The sequence below is a fragment of the Atta cephalotes genome (assembly GCF_000143395.1).
Source record: "Atta cephalotes unplaced genomic scaffold scaffold00003, whole genome shotgun sequence".
Classification (NCBI taxonomy): Eukaryota; Metazoa; Arthropoda; class Insecta; order Hymenoptera; family Formicidae; genus Atta; species Atta cephalotes.
In genome coordinates, this window is record NW_012130067.1 from 2,064,761 (window position 1) to 2,085,472 (window position 20,712).

General features: G+C 33.9%; 1 protein-coding gene across 1 annotated transcript; it reads left to right on the forward strand.

The window, feature by feature from the left end:
• The first annotated feature begins 1,343 nt into the window (after positions 1-1,343).
• Positions 1,344-20,566, forward strand: LOC105625228 (glucose dehydrogenase [FAD, quinone]-like). The gene is made up of 9 exons (XM_012206572.1): positions 1,344-1,355; positions 8,868-9,037; positions 13,551-13,794; positions 14,163-14,421; positions 14,881-15,141; positions 15,805-16,035; positions 19,273-19,600; positions 20,193-20,461; positions 20,523-20,566. The coding sequence occupies exons 1-9, from the start codon at positions 1,344-1,346 to the stop codon at positions 20,564-20,566; spliced, it is 1,818 nt and encodes a 605-aa protein (XP_012061962.1).
• The last annotated feature ends 146 nt before the right edge of the window (positions 20,567-20,712 follow it).

The following is a 20,712-nucleotide window of genomic DNA, read 5'->3' on the forward strand; positions in this document are numbered from 1 at the left end:
ATATAATCAAATTAATTTATTTTTATCTTGTATTCCGACGACTTTTCCGTCGAAACAAATTCGTGAGTTCACTAAAAATAAACTAGAAAGACTCTGACAGAAACAAATGTAGGTCTCTAAGCAATCTTCAACCAGAAGAACCTTGGTGCAAGCCGAGAGGGAATTAATTCACCAAGCGCTAGAGAGAAGAACGAATTACCCGACTACAAGCAAAAAGGTGGAGGATTTTCTTATATGAATGAATTAAAAATTACAAGAAAATTCAGTTCCGAAATTGAAAGACTCGATTATGATTTCAGCCGACTTTACCAGTGACTTCAACGAGGAAACAAAATATTCACTATATAACTTCTGTGTAAGTTAATTTTCCATTAACACTAATTATTATTTTAAAGATATGAAGTGATTATTCTGAAAATGTTTTTCTGTTATATACGTTTCTTTATATAGAAAGCAAGGGACAGAAGTTTCATTGATTCATCAGCAAATTGCAACAACGAAACCAAATTTAATCACAGAATCATCAACGAATGAACTATATTTGACGTTGTCTTATCCTCGATTGAATCACAATAAACTCTTTCCAATCAACGATGACAAAGTTTTCCAGGTATTAATAAATCTATACACAGATAATTTCAGCGGTATTATACAGCAACATTGTAAACGTTATAGAAATATATCTAAATTCTTTAATTAAGAGTTCAACTTCTCCGGTAACTGTACCCGCTGATGGGAAGACCGAGTCAACTGTGTCGCGTGATACAGATAAATTAGAAACTCCAAAAAAAATCTACATAACAACCAATGAATTCCCCCTTCCCATGATGTTAGAGGACATTAACTTCTTTGACCAAGGTTATCCGATCTGGATAAAGAACAATCCATATCGTTCGTGGAAAGTGAAGGACGAAGAGGGATGGAGATACCACGCGCCACAAGAACCGTACAAGATTTTATTGCCGCCGTATGAGCCGGTGATTCTTGTCGAAGATATAGGAAAACGAGGACAATTTCTACCATTCTTCACTGATGCATTCTTCACTGACTTTTTTAGCGAAGCTGCTTCAATACCTTTGCCAGAAATAACACCTGCAGGTATTTATGTTAGTTGGAATTGTATTCTGATCAATGAACATTAACATCGCAGAAATTTAAAAATTTGAGTTGCAAGACATATTGTCACAAAATCCATTAAAGACAAATTTATGAAACATAATTTAGAGTTGATTTTTCTTCTACAAAAACCATTTCTAAAGTATAAATCACTTTTTGCAATTTTTTTCACCTTTAAAGTGTTGCGTATCTTTATAACTGAACTTTAAATTTAAGTTGTATCATAAATGTACTTAAAAGTAATTAAAAAATGTAATTTATTAGCTTCATAAAGAGATTTCTTTTCATAAAGAGAGATCTTTTATAGCAGATTACTAATTAATGATTGCCAATTTAAAAATTAATATCTGGATATTTTATATTCTGCATAATTAAATTATTTAATTTTTTACGATTTAAATTATTTGAGTTATTAAATATAATTTATTTAAATAAGATTTAAATAATTGTTTTTTTTAATTCGTTGTAAATGTTACTAAATGTTACTATTTTAGATATTGGAAATTCGAAGGTGGATAATACTTCGATGATTACAAATGAGACTATTGATTATACAAATATAAGTTCTACAATTGCCAAGATAGAAAACATCAAGACGAATCATACCGATGAATCGCTCAACGATCATAGCAGTTCCCCAATAATGGAAAAAACAAGCACTGCTTCGCTAAATATTCATAACAAAGAATTAGATAATTCTAATGTGAGTATGCTTCAAAGGATTATCTTCCAAATGTTTGTACACACAAGGACATAAAGGCTTAGCCATCTGAAGTTGCGTATCGAAGAAGGTATATAAGAAGAAAAGAAATGAGAAGAAAAGACATGAGGATTGAAAAGGCATAAAAAGATATATCTAGATATTTATGTCCTCGTGTGTACTTTCAGAATTAGTGTGGCAATTGTTTATTCCATCATATTCAAACCATACAGGACTATGAGTGGCGACCGTGGTATATGATTCATAATTAACTGGAACGAAATGAGCCTCAGTCAAGCCGCGAACAAGGAAACATCCAAACGAAACATCACTGATGTCGCAATTGATAACCTGTGTAAAAATGATTCTCTAAAGTTATGCTAGATCGCATAATGTTGAAACAACGTAACGATAAATGCAAGAAAATAAAAATAAGAATAACTGAGTATCAAAATTGTATAAGATTGTATATAAAAAAATTTCGAAGCTTTACTATATTGCGAAAAAATAAATTTAATTTACCTAAAAATAAAATAGAAGAAATCTCGCATACGTTTATGTAATTATAATATCTGGCTTCACTGCAACGTGTCATTGATGTTTACAGATACAGAAATGATACATTGGTCGACATAGAAACGTCCGCGAGAGGCCAAATTACGGACGAGAAGAAGAGTCGAGTTTCTGAAATGCGATACGTAGACGGGCGCAATAAAAATATTGCGACATTCAGTCCACCTGCTTCAACGGGGCAAAATGATTATAGCACTCGGGATGAGAAACTCCACGGTCTCGCAAATTACCCTTATGACACGATATCCGTTCACTATGTTGGCAAATCAAGTCGCGAATATGGAGGAGCTTCTCTAAGCTTTTAAACGTTGAACGGGGAAGGAAATACAGGTATTCGCGAACGATGTCTCGATATTTTTATCTTATTCTGGATGACTTGTGAAACCGGTTCCGAATTTCAGTTTCACAGCGTGATATGCTGATCACGTTTCTTCTTGACGAAGACTTATTCGACAACGAACGTGTAGTAATGCCTCTCCTATGAGGCTTATTATATCCGTAACAATAATATGAGAAACCGAACAGTACACGACGAATATTCCAGTCACGAGAACTATAACAATATCAGCGGCATCGAAATGACGGGATCGTGGGAAACGGTACCTTTCTGATCGAGTGCAAAATTTATGAGTGTTTTTTTATTATCTCTCTGTCGTCGCCTTTCCTTTTCCTTTCCATAGCGTGATTTTAGAAACGAAATCGTTCGTTTGTAAATACTTCCGCGATTATTAGCTCGGGGGTAGAGTAAACAAATATACAATGGCAGCGAGAAATTGCAGTATTTCGCGTACTTTGGAGAACGGTGTCAGGCAACGTGTCTGAGGAAAATGAATTTATCCCTCACGAATATCGTTTCTCTTCGCACTTGGATAATATCATGAGATAACCAAATATATTATATTAACTATATTATCCTTAGCTTGTCTTTCGACAAACTTTTTTGCAGATTCAATTAGGAATTTCTTTCGGACAATACGTATATTGTATTGACTAAATTAAACAATTATCTAATTCGATTTACTATGATACTTGTTCCTTAATCATATTTAATTTGAGATAGTATATTATTCTTAGAACATGATAATTTAATCAATACAGACAATAGTCATAACGATTACTTAATTAATGACTACATTCTGTATCGTAGAGAATTTCTTCCTCTGTCATTAAGAGATCTTCAGCGGAAGTATCCGCAATAATTTAATTAGTGCCTACCGGTCCCTCCACCGCGCGTCATCGCGAAATTTCTTTGTGATGCTAACTAGTCGCAGCACGTAAATTCCCGAAAGTATTCCTGCGAGTGCGAAGCAGAAGAGAGAAGGTAGAAAAGTGGTGGAAGTTGTCGAATATTACCACGGTGATGGGGAATGGTACCGGTCTAGTCGGCCGTTGATCACGGTACCGCGAACTACGCTTATTCTCTCGTGCGTCTTTTCCGCGCTGTGTTGCGGGCTGTTCCAGTCGAGCAATTATCTTTCGAAGGATACGGGGTGATCATCCTTGAAAGGTGAGTTCTTTGCCTTTTCTTCTCTACTCTGGTCTTGGTGAGACCTACCAGACCTTGAAACCGGTGTAATTTTGGCGAGTCAAGATTTGGAGTCAAGATATTCTGTCTGGAGACAGACTGGAGATGATTCCTGTATCTCTTCATTCGTGACATCAAAACCAGGACGGTTGATGCGATCCTCCGTAGTTTCATATATTTATGAAATATAAATATAAACTATTATTATCAATGAAATTATTAATAAATTTTTTTCATTTCTTATTATCATTAAGAAAAAGAAAAAGGAAGAGGAAAGGAACTAGAATTGTTACTTTAATTAATTAATTTTGATTGTTTTACATAGAACCAGCATATAAAATGAAATATTATATCAAACTGAGATAAAGTTTTCCAAGTAATACTCATTCAAAATTCTAACGACTATATAATTATTTCCGTGCATATGCAAGATATATAAAAATTAGTTAGCGAATTAATTGATAAACATCTATTAATATTAACCAAAGAAAGAAACGTCATATATAATGTCTCATAAAAATTTATAAATATATGTATGAATGTTTGTATATTTACATATCTGACAGGAAAATGAGTGAAAGGTCTGAGCCTCGTCTTCTTGTCTCTGATATGTGTTACACGCTTGATGCATTTTTGCAACTAGAAATTGTGTCTCTGTGCAATAGTTAATTACTTGTTAAATAAACGCAGTGATAAATATGCAGGATTAATTCACTGATAATCGTATCTTGGCATTAAGCGTCGTCAGACGCTTACCTCTCCCTTTAAATGCATAATTGTCACTGCAGCGACAAGTACGATGTCCTTGTCGAATATGCATAATTCGTTTTTTTAAGTCTATCAGTAGAATATGGTATTCACTCGCAAGTCCTTGAGAGACTTATGCGTGCTTAAAGATCGTATCGTCAATCACGTGAGAGAAATGCACGAAACGTGATGATTCTTATCCGTTTAGCAATGTCAAATTAAAGTTATATAAAGTTTTAAGATTATATCATAATCACCTTGCTTTCTGAAGTGTGATTGTATATAATTATAAAAAAAAAACTGATAACGGTTTGTCATATAGACACAGTAATTTTTCCATTAAAATCGTAAGTCTTGAAAATTATTATAAAGCACGTATGACATAATTATGTTTAATATATTTGCCTATGCCTAGCAGCTTTGCTCGGCTGTGTTCATTAAAAAACAATTAAGCAGATATCCGGCCATATATAGAAGAGAATAATTTTTAATCGCATTGAATCGCAATGAAATTTGCTATTATTGAATATCTCATAATTGTATAAAAATTAAGATTATTCAGAGTCGTAAGTTCAGATCTTACGCATAAGACATTGCACAACATTGTAATCAAATAGCTATCACATCGAAGATATCCGTCAAAACTGGATACGTATATAATAAGGTGAATATAGCAAAATAGATGAAATTGACATGGAAAATCACGTCAGGAAATATGTAACGTAGCGTGTAATATCTACATTTTCACGCTCAAGAATCAAGAAGCATATAGTAGTAATTTGCGGGAAATTATACTCTCTTTGTGGCGATGTTGCGATGTTGTTAACGCCAACTTTAAGCATTTTTAAGTTACATAAATTCCAATTAACACCCTCTCAGGTGCTACGATCTTCTCGTGCAAACAATCATTACACGTCAAACTGTGCTCTGTTATGCGATTGATCGTATATGTTACGTGTGTAACACATTAGATAACAATATATGAATAACAATTAGAAAAAATACAAACATCAGTTAACGTTTCTGAGAAATCAGACGATAATTTCACGCGGTCGAGAAATTGAAGCGTGTACAAATCATAAGTATATTCTCCCTTCTATTTCACAGGTAAAAATTTTTAAAAATCTTTTGAAAAAGTATTTAAAGCTTAATTATATCCAGAACGAATTATATCATCAAGAGATGAACGTAAGAAATGAGGTGCGAATTCTCTAGGGAGAGGAAAGACTTGTTTCGTTATCATATATATTAATTTACATATTGCGATAATTTACGTGGGAAAATGGGAAGCGAGATGCGTTCTTCAGAATTGCTAGGATTATGAGCAAGCAATTTCTCAATGAGTTGATGCTCAGATGCACGCACGTAAGATAATGACAAAAAAATGAGTAAAATTATATTTCCATTACTTTAAACGATCGAAAATTACTTTGTTTATTCGTGATTTTCCATTTCGAGCGAAAGATATCCAGCGAACATGGATGACGTACTAATTAATCAGGAAGTGCATTAACGTCGAGTATGTAAAATAAATAATAAGAACGATCTATAATAATAATTAAACAAAAATATCAAGCGTTCCATTTTGAAAATAGTATAAATATAATCAGACAAAAGTATATCACTTGATTTTATTTTACAATTTATATCCTGCGATAAAATTTAAATAAATATTATTAAAATTTATTTTATATAAATGATATAAAATTAGATACGTTTCGTTTAAATCATTTGATACAAATCTAGTACGACGAAATCATGATTCAGAAATATTATTAATTATATACCATAATTTGTAGAAATCATCATTTCCGATATTTTTAAAATTCTAATTTCACTGAATCATTATTATACTATTACCTTTGATAGAATAGACAAATAAGACGAACTCATTTCCTACTTTGACTGTTTCGAGTTTTGTTTATTACATTCAGCTTCAGGTACATTATGGTACTTTAGTACGTAATTGCAGGAGCCCGAATTTGCCTACAGCTACTCGAGCGTATATACGTTCCTTCGCAAAGCCTCAACACCGTTACGTTCACTGACCGAGAACCGCGCACTGTCTCGCCGTCGATTACGAAAGTCATGCTATTTTACAGCTTCTCCTTCTGTTTTCTTACGTCCTTACCGTGTTGTGTCAGGTACATCCGTGCAATACAACCTGTCAAATATAATTTCGTTAATAAAAGCCGTCTCTTATTAAAGATCTATCCTTTATCTATCTCGTTAAAAATCCATTGAACTGATATCAGACTTTAAACGCAGAGTTCACTGATCTGTCAAAAAAAAATTTAGCTTTATCTTTCTCCCTAATAAATTTGAAAATTTGTGGAAATTCTCTGAATGTGTGTCTAGAAATTAGAAGAAATAATCCACGTATTAATCTTTAAAATATAATAAATATTATTTAGAAAAAATCATTACAATATCGACCTTGGCATCTAAATCTTTCCCATACAACACACTTTATTTGCAGGACATTTTAGAAATATCCTTAGGACAAAGAACATCTCCTGGATACGTTTAAGATGTCTCTCGGAGGTCTGTGCTCTATAAGTTTCCTTTTCAATGAAGAGAAGACGTACAGCGTGTTGCTCTCTTTGTTTTTCCACACCTCTCGTGCTTTCTCACCGAAAATTTAAGCGTCGCGTGAATGCAATCCCTACATACAATCGTTACGCTTCACTCGCGGGTTCGCGGTAGATATTCGGCGCGTTACGCCTCACGCGATTATGTATCCGACTGTGAGAAATGTCGGAAGAGGAAACACGCGGTGTAAAAAAAAAGTTTCACCGCTGTATACACGTACGCGCGCATACAAGGCAGGCGCGCATTCCGAGAGAGACGCAATGCAAGAGAATTACATTGTAGAAAGCACGTGCGGCGCGCCTCCCGCGAAGAGGAATCGCCTCTCAATCGCGCCGGTCGCTGGTCGAACGGAGCTGAATGAATTTACAGCCGGACACACTCTATTACGGGACTGTTACACCGGTTACACGTTCGACAGTGACTACGACGGCGACGTCGGTATGCGCACTCTCACTCTCGTTCGGGCCTTTGTTCTTCACGGAACGGAGCTCAGCTTCATGGTCCGCCGACGATGCAGCGGATCGAAGATAAACGCGCTCTCGGCGGATTGCATCGGTGCATGACTGGTTAAGGAATATTGCTTATTGTTAGATGCTTCGGCTCCTTTGCTGAATGAAAATATTATTTTCGCAGCATCACACGCTTTACCTTTCAACCGGACAATTAAGAGCAAGTTTGCGTTGTATGTTTCAACACACTACATTAACATGGAGTATTCATGTATTGTTTACGCGTTGACTTTACACGAATTGTTTTCATGTAGGCAATAAAATATGTAAATTATCATAAACGGGATAATACAGAAAGAAATAATTAAATTCTATAATTATTAATATCTGACTTTTATATTAATAAATAAAGATGTATAAGCGAGAAGAACAATTTAATACTAAACTTGTATACTTTTATATTTTTAATGTTATATTATTAATGTAAAAGTCAAATATATTAGCAATCAAAAAACTTAATTATTTATTTTTATATTTTATTATTTTTATTATGTATAATCAGTACAACGACAAAGAATATACTCTTTAGTGATCCAGATTGTTTACACATCAAACATAGTTAATATTCTATGACATAGTTTACACAGTTAATATTCTCGTAGATACAGATTATTATATTTCATGTAATCCTGATTATAGTACTATTAATATCGCCGTCGTGATTATTGAGAAATAATCAATTTAATCTGTATAATCATGTTACAGCAAAACGCGATGACAGTTACCGTTATCTTCGAGGTACAAGAAGATATATGATTATCACATAATTTACGTAATCACAGTAATACTCGTAAATTAAATGGTCATGCATTTCTGCGGTTAGTTATTGTAGTTGATCGCGCGGCTTGAAGAAACGTTCTCAAATAAAATACGTTCTCCTTGGAATTAACGCGCGACAATTTGATAAAGTCCTTTCCCCATCGATATCGACGTACGTTATTTACTATCGTGTAAAAGAACCGAGAACGAGTTCAGTTTCAATCAGATCCGCCAAAGTAAATTGTTGTCTTACGGTGAGGCTTTTCGGTGTTGCAGCACCGGTAAAGCCTATTTACGTCGAGTCACTACGTGATTGATGAAACACTAATAATGTTTCTGTTCTCAGATGAGTTGCAATTGTCCGTTGACCACGTCCGCAGGACCCACTTTGGCCTCGACATGCGGTGGCTCGTCCTTCATGCTCTTTATGGGGCTTCTCGAAGTCTTCTTGCGTAGTCAATGCGACCTCGAGGACCCGTGTAACAGACCTGCGCCACCGAGCAGCGTCAATACGAGGTAAATTTCATACAAAGACCGTTCTGGACGAGGCGATTGCCAAATATATGGGTCACGAGTAACCGAAAAGGAGATCCTAATCAACCTCGCCTTTGATGATTTCTTTCGATGGATTGCGCAATAACAGCAATCAATTCATCAGGAATTATTATCCACGCGTATAAATAAGTACATGATGTGTATCTCTCAGTGCGACAATCAAGTGTGCGTTAATGACATAAAATGACATCGAAGGAAAATGAAAAGGATTTTTGACATTTGATTATTATATTAACTAGATATTCAGTCTCTATATTTTATTTTTAACTTTAATTTATTTAATAGTCGTATTGACTAATTTTTATCATGTGAACAATTTTTTTACTGTTAGGGCAAAAACATGACAAAGTATCGGTCGACTATTGTGTCATTGATGGAAAGTCCATGTGACAATGTATGTAACCATTGCATGCACAATACATTTTTAATTATTTTCCATAAACGACACAGTCCGCCGACGATTTAGATCTGTTCTTTATCGATAATTCTCTCTGAACTGTTTCTTTCACTTCAACTTATTGCACTGTTGTGCACCAGTTTAAAGAGTTCTTCGATAAAGAATTCCTTTGTTACGTGCTCTTGGCCTTACTAATGATTTATTTCAAATGTTTCTTTATAAATTGCTTTATCTATCCAGAGCAGACAAAAAAAAGCAGTAAGCGTTGGCTAATCACAAAGCTCGTAAAGTCATAACGTAAGCAAATCAAACATATTGATTTTCTTATTGCTTACGTTTTGTTACTTAAGTCTTTTGTGCCATTATCTTTATTATCGATTCTGAATGGAAATTATGTTCACTGTGGCTACGTTTACTTTAGCAACTCAATAGCGCTCTAATTAGTAACATTTTATCCTTGTTCTTTATTAAATATTAAAAAAGGACAAATTATACAAGCATTGTGAACATCAAAACGAACATAGCTTATATATTGGATGTTAAGCATTCCATATTTATGACATCTTCTTAGGTGATAGGAATTTCCTGTCTTATGATCGACATCTTTGTGTTATTTATGAATGTCTTAATTGTTATTGTTATTTTTATTGCTAAATTAATTTGCTTATTAAAATATTACTGCGCCCTAATTAACTACACGTCAATTTGCATTTACCGTCTTTACTCTTTAAAACTTTTGAAGTGAATTCTCATTAAGAATGAAATCTCATTGTTACAGACTGAAAAGTGTGCTATTCTTTTCAAGACATTCAATTTTCACTTTTTAGAGTTAGATTCTACTAAAAATTTAGAGAATGTACATTAATTCTTGTCGAATATGGCAAATCCTATTTTACATTAAAAATGAAGATTAAGAGCTCGGAAAATAGGAACGGCATATCTCTCCCGAGAGTTCATGAATGTCGAAAACACATACATTCATAAATCTCATTGAGTCGCTGAGTCACGAATGTCCGTCGGATTGTCAATTTGTCCAACTATCGCGGTTATCAGCAATTACCCGGATAGCGGGAACGCGAACTTAGGAAACTCACAAACACGATTTCCTTGTTTTCGTATCGTTTGATCGTCCGATCGAGGTCGGGAGATACGGTCGCGAGGATGAATCTACCACCATCCCGAGTGGTTTCCTTATCTCGCGACCGCATTGTGCGCGCACTGAATGTAATAACACGTCGCACCTTTTTTCTTTCCCGCATGGGATCTTTTGGCACTTATCGATGAGAGAGATTTCTTCCGCTAAGAAGAAGAGAGCATCGCATCCGCGGGAAGTGTTCCGCGACGAATCCTAAATACGGATATACGATTGTGTCGCGGGCACACGTTACTCACGTAATATCACAGAAGTACTACCGGCGCTTTTCTCGTTTCTCTCTTTCTTTCTCGGAAAAACACGAGCATCCATGCACACCTCCATCCGCGAGATCGTTGTTACGCGCGTACGTAATATCGCGGGCCATTGTTCTGATGCATCTCTTCGTTGCGTCACATCTCGTCGCCTCATCGACGCGCACTTGCGCTGCACGCACCGACGCGCGAAAGGAGCAGAGAGCTCTTTTATACTCGGGAAAGAATTAGCTACGAAAGAGATGTGTCGAACCACACACAGAAAAATATCAATTTACTGCTAAAAAAAAAATTAAATTTATTTTCTTTCTTTTAAGTAACGGTTATCTTTTTATCAAAGAGAATATTTTCTTGATAATAATCTATAAAAAAATATACTTATTACAAAATTTTAGAAAAGTTCATTATTATGTACTCAAAACAAGAATTTATTTTCTTTCGAAGAATATTTATAAAAAATTAAAATAAATAAAATTTGATCGAAGAAACGAACTTTTCATAATGAGCAAATCGAATTTGTTTTAATTTAATAAACGTGATTGAAGTATTAAACTTACTAGGATTCAGAATATATTTTCAATAAATTTAATGCTTCTGATGAATTTATAATAGATTTGTGGATATATAAACTTTTGAGATATTTGAAATAAGTAATTATTATTTGCATATTTTTCTGTGCACGTAAAAAAAGAGCATATAAAAATAAGTTTTTATAAAATGCGCGAGACAAAATTTATTTTAATTTATTTGATTTTTAAGTGTCTTTGATTTATTTATTTGGTCCTTAAATATATGATGTTCCGCAGAACGTCCTTTACACCTTAATTTTGCAATTGATATTCAAATGTATAAGAACTTTGATTATTAAACAATACTTAGTCGTTTTATATGCTTTTGTCTTATCTTATCATGCGCGAAGGACACAAAGTGATCTGCAAAACTGCGACCGTCAAAAAAATGGAAAAGAACGCAGAGTGTGCAGTGAAATTATTACTTGTGTCATACAAGAACCTGTTTAGCGAAGATGAAAACAGGTTCGATAGCACTTATGCTTATCTCGACCTGCCGTTACATAGCTGCTGGCACTTAGACAATCTGAGTTATTTGACATATTCATTCCAGTAAATTTACATAAGAATGAAACAGTGTGTATTAATGCATTTCCACAGATATTGGTGGATTTCTTAATGTTGGATTTTGACAGAGTGATAACAACATAACGATATATAAGACAAAATGATGTAAGAGATATTATATTTGCATTATATATCTCATGCTCAATATTCACACACTGAAGAGGACATTAATAAAATAAATTAAATTAAATTAATTAAGATATGTAAAACGTGTAAGATATGTAAGAGATCCATATCTCTCGTGAGAAACGTAATGAATTCGCTAATTAAAAAGAGTTAATTTTTAAAAAAATAATTTGATACTTTCTATTAATTACTATTGTTAACTACTTATATTTTTTTATGTTTTATTTTTAAGATCTTCATCTTACAATAAGTTTATTTTCTATCATTGAAATCTATACTTTTGAAACTTAAAATAAATAAATAGATATTTGATATTTTTGGCGAAAGCGAGACAGAAAGTTCTGGTGCAGTCTTATGTAAAAATAAAAAACAGACCTAATGTTTATGATTTAAAAATCACATATCCCTCGGCAATTTTATAAGGAAATTGGTTCCAGATTAATCAAAGACACAATTGAGAGGAAGATGATCGAGGAGATTCTTATAGTATTTTATTATGTGTGTACGCCGTTCTATCAAGTCTCGCGCGTAAAAGTATGTCATTGTCCCTCCTAGCATATAAATACAGGCACGCCGTGGCATTCAACTGAGAACATATACCACGGACACTTACGATCGTCCCGAGCAACCTCCTGAGAAACCCGCCTTTCGCCCGATGTCGATATGGAGGCATAGCTAGAAGGGAAAAGGATGCTCCGTCCCCAATACAGAGGTCTGCGACGCAAAATCGATCAAATTTACCAACATTCATGATGTAACAATCATTAGTTTACTAGGCAAATTAAGAATTGAATTTAATAAAGTTTAATTAAATCCCAGAACGAGGCTTATTAAGTTATTAATTATGTAATGATAATTATCGATTTAATTATCCAATTAAAGGAAGAAGACAACTTATTATGAGAGAACAAATAATTCAGTTTAACAGTTTAATTGAGTGAGTTTAATTTCTCACTTTTTCCTGTAATAATTTCTCTTCATTCTCTCTAACCCAGTTTTTAATTCGTCAAAAGTAAGGAGATTACTTAATAATATGATTATGCTGATTAACGTGTCTTTCGTTAATGAGTATACATCGTAAATTGTTGAAAATCGAGCAATCATCCGTACTAACACGACATTCTTGCTTTCAAAATGTCATTTATCAAATTAAGGAGAAGGATCGAAATTTCAGTCAGCTGAGAGTTTTCATGCTATTCGCGCTTCATTTATCACAAGATCAATGACCCAGCTCGATAATTAAGCACAAAGGTTGAGTAACGAGATATGCATATACCTTGTTGATATCAGAAAAAAACTAGACAAGATTTATGATATTTTTGTAATGTAACACTTGTTACACTGTTTTCAAATATATGTAGGCTTAATATTAGGATTCAATGTCAACGCGATGTCTCTCCTTCTGTAGGTACGATTTCGTAGTGATTGGAGGCGGTAGCGCTGGAGCGACCGTCGCGGCCAGATTGTCGGAAGAGCCGAGATTTTCCGTATTGCTGTTGGAAGCTGGTTTGGACGAACCAACGGGCACCCAGATACCTTCCTTCTTCTTCAATTTCATCGGCAGCGACATCGACTGGCAGTACACCACAGAGAGCGAGGACGAAGCTTGCTTGAACAAGGAACACAAAAAATGTTACTGGCCTAGAGGAAAAGTATGTAGAATTAGATGGAATAAAGGAACGGAAAAAAGAAGAAGAAACCTCGATGTTATAATAATTCTTCTATCAATTTTTTTCTCTAATTATTTTTCAATTAAATTTCTGATTTTAATTATATCATGATTAAAAGTTGTATAGATACAAAATGTTTTTATTTTTAAAGGTCTTAAGTATTTTTGTCATTACAGAAAATACGAAATTAATGAATTTTCAATCGAATTAGTGTTAAAATAAATTTAACAATTTATAATTTTGTAGTTTTAATTAAAAATTAGAGGATTTTTCTTTGTCAGAGATACTTGTTATGAAATATCTATATGAAACTACAATATGGAACGGTAGATAACAACGTAAATCCGTAGGTCCTCGGTGGTACGAGCGTTATGAACGGGATGATGTATATGAGAGGCTCGCGCAAGGATTACGATGACTGGGCCAAGCTCGGCAACGTCGGATGGTCCTATCGCGACGTCCTACCGTTTTTTATACGGAGCGAGGATAATCAGCAAGTGAACAGCATGGATTACGGCTATCACGGGATCGGCGGACCACTCACGGTCATGCAGTTTCCTTACCACCCGCCATTAAGTACCTCTCTCTTGGAAGCTGGAAAAGAATTAGGTACATATAATTGCGAAGTTTGAGCGACCACACAATTTTTATCTCTAAATTTATTAAGATATTAATCAGAGAAGATTAATCAAAGAAATCCAAAATGAATTGCTTTTGTCTTACTTTTTCCTTTCTATTTCCGCTTATTAATTTTTAGTTCTCTACTCACTGTTTGTCTTTGTTAGCCTTTAATCTCAATGCACTGTATTCTTAAACGGCGTCTACAATGAGATTTTAGTGTGTAAAATTTAACCTTTAAGCCTTAAGCCGTAAGAAATTAATCAATAATTAATCAATAGATTATTCTCCTCATTGTGATTGATCAATTTCTCTTACAGTTTAAGATTTAAAGTCTTATTAAATTTGACGTAATTAATCTTATTATAGACGCCACTTTAGAGAACTTACTCTAAAATTTCTTATAAACGCATTTATTTATCTATTTATCTATTTATCTATCTATATCAGGATACGATACGGTTGATCTGAACGGACGAACTCACACCGGGTTCGCCATAGCGCAGACCACATCCAGGAATGGCTCACGTCTTTCCACAGCGCGCGCCTTCCTGCGTCCCGCTCGGAACCGTCCGAATCTTCATATAATGCTAAATTCAACGGCGACGAAGATCCTCTTCGACGAGAATAACAGGGCGGTCGGTGTTGAGTTCCTTCATGACGGAATGATGAAACACGTGTCGGTTGCAAAGGAGGTGATCGTGAGCGGAGGTAATTCTACCGATTAATTGAGATAATGAACGCTTCGTCGGCTAGCATTCGTGTGTAATTTAAACCGGTGCAAGTCAGACAAATCTCTATAGACTTCTCCTTTCTCAAGGACTCGAATATATCGACGGTTCTGTCTTATCTTTGACACGGAAGAAGACACCTCTGAAGAGGCGCAACTACATCCCTATTCATGTCAAGAATATCGCATATATAGAAATCTGTGTTTAGAAACTACGCTCTGCACACATACATAGAGAATCAGTCTCAGTTACTCATCCTTCTACAAATTCTCTCGAGGGATAGTAATCGATTTCTCTCGAACACGGATTGCGCATCTTACGACGTCTTTAGGACTAAACTTCGCAATGATATTGAAGCGATAGAAGACAAATACACGCCGATAAATTCTTTATCTTTAAATACTCTACAATAGATAATAAAATTAAATTTATAGTAGAGATGAAAAAATCATTTTTTAATTTTTATATCTTTATATTTTATAAATATTTAATGAATATTTATTGAATGAATAAATTTGCATTACCTTTTACGTTCACGATATTATCCAGTGATAAAATCTGTAGGATTTATTGTTACATACATGTATTTAGCGTTACTATCGTGCACACAAATCCTTGCAATGAAATCATCACGTTTGTTCAGGTGCCGTTAACTCACCGCAAATCCTCTTAAATAGTGGCATAGGATCTCGAGATGAACTCAATACAGTGGGAGTGCCGGTTGTTCGCGATCTCCCGGGTGTCGGCAAGAATCTTCACAATCATGTTGCCTACGCGTTGACCTTCACCATCAATGATACCGATACTACTCCTCTTAATTGGGCGACCGCTATGGAATATTTGCTCTTCAGGGATGGCCTGATGTCTGGAACAGGTAAGACAGACTGCTCTAAACGTTTACTTAAAAATTTTTTAATTGTGTAAGAATGAAACGAGCAATGAAAAATCTAAAGAACTTTCCTAGATAAAAAAGTTTAAAAATATGCATGAATATATATAAAAAATATTTACAGTTATATAATAACAAATAAAAAAGTCAAGAAAAGAACAGAACTGTTAAAAATAAAAATTAGGAAAATAATAAATTGTTTAACACTGTTAAAAAAATTAATTATATATGTAAAATTAAAACAAAATAATATACACATATGCCGAGTAACAAGACATAACGGATATCTAATTACGTTTTCAATTAAATTACTCGTTGCAGTTTCTTTTGTTTCACATTTTATTAGATTGTGATCAATTTTTGATTTGTTTATTTTTGATTTATTATATATAATTTCAAAAAAATATTTAATCAATAACGTAAGTTAAAAAATTTAACTTCTTGAAACATAAATAAAGTTTAGCGTGACTCTCGGAGAAAAATCGAAGAGGCCGTAACTTCGATCCTATCTGTATTTTTACTCTACAAGTATAAGCCATCATTGTCTCGGGTTATTACATTAGAGAACTCGAGACCTGAGATCGAGGGTTTGCAACTCCCTAGGGTTACAATTTCATTGATCGGGGCAACGCGGTCGGGTTAAAGTACTAGTCTATTCTCCTTCCTGTTTACCATGTCGAAGGATGTTGCATCTCGAAGCGTTAATTCACGGGCTTCGTGCCACGAGCAGTGAAAGTGTATTATTGCACAATGGTCACGTTCGTGGTTCTGTCGACCCGCGATTACGTGACTTATCCCGACCGACAGATCTATTTACCGTCATCCGAATTGCTGACTTGAAGCCGATCATCGTCTCGTGCGCTACTCGTGACTCTCTTCTTATGATTTGTCAATGCGAATTATCTGATCCTCGTACCGTGCCATTATTTCACATACACTCCATACATCATTATGTTCGAATATTATTTCTCAAGCTTTCTATGACCCGAAGAAAAAACCTAACAACGAGACTGAGAAATACAATGATAAAAAATGAAATGTATAGAGATATTGATATAACATTAAAAATTAATGATTTAACGATGTATGAAATACGTAATATCTGACGTAACTTTTAGACATGTTAATAACTAATCACTTTTTTCATTGCAATATTAATTGTTAATTTAAGTGCGATAATTTATGAGAACATCAGTGATGATATTTAAGGTTGATCATCAATCTAATATTAACAACACTAATTCCTTCTCATAAATTAATATTAACAACTTACCTGCTTTGAATGATTATCATGTACCTTTCTATAAATTACATTTGCATTTCCATTACATTATAGGTTTAATTACGATGCGTGTAAATATCGATTAAAAGAGACAGGATTTTATAGAGAGACAGGAGAGTATACAGGATTTTTCATAACAAGTAGGTACAACTTTAAGAGAAATAAATTCAGGAAAAATAACACATAAAAATTATATAAACATATGTATTATCTGATCTTGTTTCCGAAAGTTATAGGCGTTTCGTGTTTTATTAATTTTCATTATAAACTGAGTTAGCATAGCATTTTAATGCATTTTTGTTTAATAGTAAACATCTTAAATTGATAGTAAACATTTGAATAGAATCAGCTAAACCAACTCAGTTTATAATGAAAATGAGTGAAACATGAAAACGTAATTTGAAAAAGAAGATCATAGACAGAATAAACGTTTATATGAATTTTCCGTGTCCTGAATTAATTTCTAAAGTTATACTCACATATTATTAAAAACGCTCTATGTATAATTAATCATTGTCAGGGCTTGACAAAATATATCATCAAAATATTTGAAATACAAGATACAAAATACTGTCAATCTTTCGATTTGAAATATAAAGTACAAAATGAAAATACTTCCAAATTTTTTAAAATACGAAATACCTTTGTAATCTTTTAATTACGATATGTATCATTAAATTCCTCAACGATGCCAAGCCCTCAACATTGCACGGAAATTCTATTTCACTTACATTAGAATTTCCAGAAGAGGCAATAACTCTTATTTCTTGATAACACACATTCTTAACGTATACTTTAAACGGGGCTGAGCAAAATACATTATTACAGTATATTTGAAATACAAAATATTGTACTTTTATGTGCTTCTCTGAAATATAAAATACAAATTGTATTTCAAATATTCTATTTCAAATACAAATATCTAAAATATATCCAGCTCTAACCACAATGAAGTACGAACATTTGTGTTTATTGTGCCATTAATAAAAGAAAGAATGACAGACGCACGAAAAAAAAGTTTATTCGAGATTGTCATATTTACCTTTTGTGCGATCATCTAATTAATACATTTAATTATATAGACAATTCTGATTGGACGGCATATTTACTTTACATTCCACTCGTACATCCTCTTTATTAAAGATAGGAGAGTAACCGTTAAAAATGATGCGAGCGCATAACTTTGTGTCGGAATTCACCGAGTAAATTGCTCGGGAATTTATGTAAATACGTACTCCGTCGCGTGTGTTATATTCATAACGTATCCCTTTCACGAGACTAACTCGATCATAACCCATAGTGCTTTTTAAGGTATCCACGATCGATAGCCTCGAGCTGTGCTAGTTTTTAACAAGTCTTACCTCCGAGGCTGAACTCCTTCACGTTTGAGAATCGCGTCTTCACATGAACGCCTGCGGCGCGGCGAGACGTTATAATGGGACACAGTTCTCGCTAAATGCGACTCGCAAAATCGCTTCTCTTGACATCAGCTATGCGAATCAGTTATGCGATTCGAAGCTCAATTAAATTACATAAGAATAATGAACGCGATTCGGATACATTAAGTGTGTCGCAAAAACGTCGATTGCATCTATACTCGAAATACTGATGTTTCGAATTTCGCTTAACAGCAAAATCGACTGAACTGTGAGTCAGATTAATAATTGAATTTTTTATTTGTTAATCAATGATAATACTGATATTAGAAGTTACAGATTTATGAATAAAATATTACTACGGTTTGATCGCTTCAATTATTATAAAATAAATATTTGGTTGTAAAAATATATTTTTTTAATGATGTGGAAATCTTAACAATAATTGTTACCATTCTATACACACACAAAATTATTTCATTACAATTATATTAAATTAATAACATTGTTAGATTTTTGGAAAACAGAACAGAACGAGATTCATTTAGCATTGCATTGATCTAGGAATATCCGAAGTGACAGCAATGATAAACACTAAATACGCGAATCCGAAAGAAGATCATCCCGATGTACAGCTAATCTTCGGTGGTTACCTGGCCGATTGCGCGGAGACTGGAATGGTGGGCGAAAAGAAGGGTGCAAACCGCAGCATCTACGTCATCCCGACTATCCTGCACCCGAAAAGCCGCGGTTATCTACGTTTACGAAACAACGATCCTCTCTCGAAGCCGCTGATCTACCCCAAATACTTGACTCATCCCGACGATTCGGCAGCTCTCGTGGAAGCCGTTAAGTTCAGTATCCGATTAACGGAGACCCAGGCTCTCAAAAGGTATTAACTTTCAATTTTTAGTAATTTTTTCATGAATGTAAGTAAATGCAGACGTGTTGCATCTTTTTCAAAAAATGAAAATTCCAGATAGAAGAGCATAAATACTTATGTCTATTATTATTTCTGTTTTTGCTATTGTTTCTACATTTTCTTAACAATCTCTTAAATTCATAAACGGTTTACTTGCATTTTAGATTTTAGGATAGAATTCTGTTTATAATTTTATATACTTGATATATGTATATATTTTAAAATATATGTTTCTATGCATTTTTTTTACTCTTTAAACTTATTTGTGTTACAGAGTACACAAAAATATAAATGGAATCAGATTCTAAACTTTGACGCAAATTATATATATATAGATCACCTAAAATAAACTCAAATATATACAATCAAATATATACTTTATTCTTTAATTCATATTTTTCGTAATACTTTTTCAATAAAAAATTTTTCTTATTTTTCTTAACATAGTCAATTTCTTATATCATAGATCACTTTTATCATAATCAAAAATGATTAAAAAAATCTTAGATTAGTCTCAGATATCTTGACTTATTTTCACGAATTCTACGGAAATCACTTATAGGTATGGTTTCGAGCTGGACCGAACTCCCGTGAAGAATTGCGAGCATCTCAAATTTGGTTGCGACGCTTACTGGGAATGTGCAATTCGACATGACACTGCACCTGAGAATCATCAGGCGGGATCCTGCAAAATGGGACCGCCAGATGATCCAATGGCTGTGGTTGACAATCAATTGCGAGTCAGAGGAGTGCGAGGTGTAAGAGTGGCCGACACAAGCATTATGCCGAGGGTCACATCCGGTAATACGAATGCGCCAGCGATTATGATCGGTATGTAAAACTTTTCATCTTTCTCTTTTCCTTTTTATAACTGTATATGTACATGTTGCAGGTGAAAGAGCGGCAGATTTCATTAAGAAGACCTGGATCGGTTGATTCTACGTTGTTTAATCAAACGATTCAATTGCACTGTCGTATTATTATTTCATTAAAGACATTGTGTATCTCACACATATAAATAAGTGAAAGAGAGGAATTTAGAAAACGTATAAGTATATTTATATAAAAAGTATAAGTATATA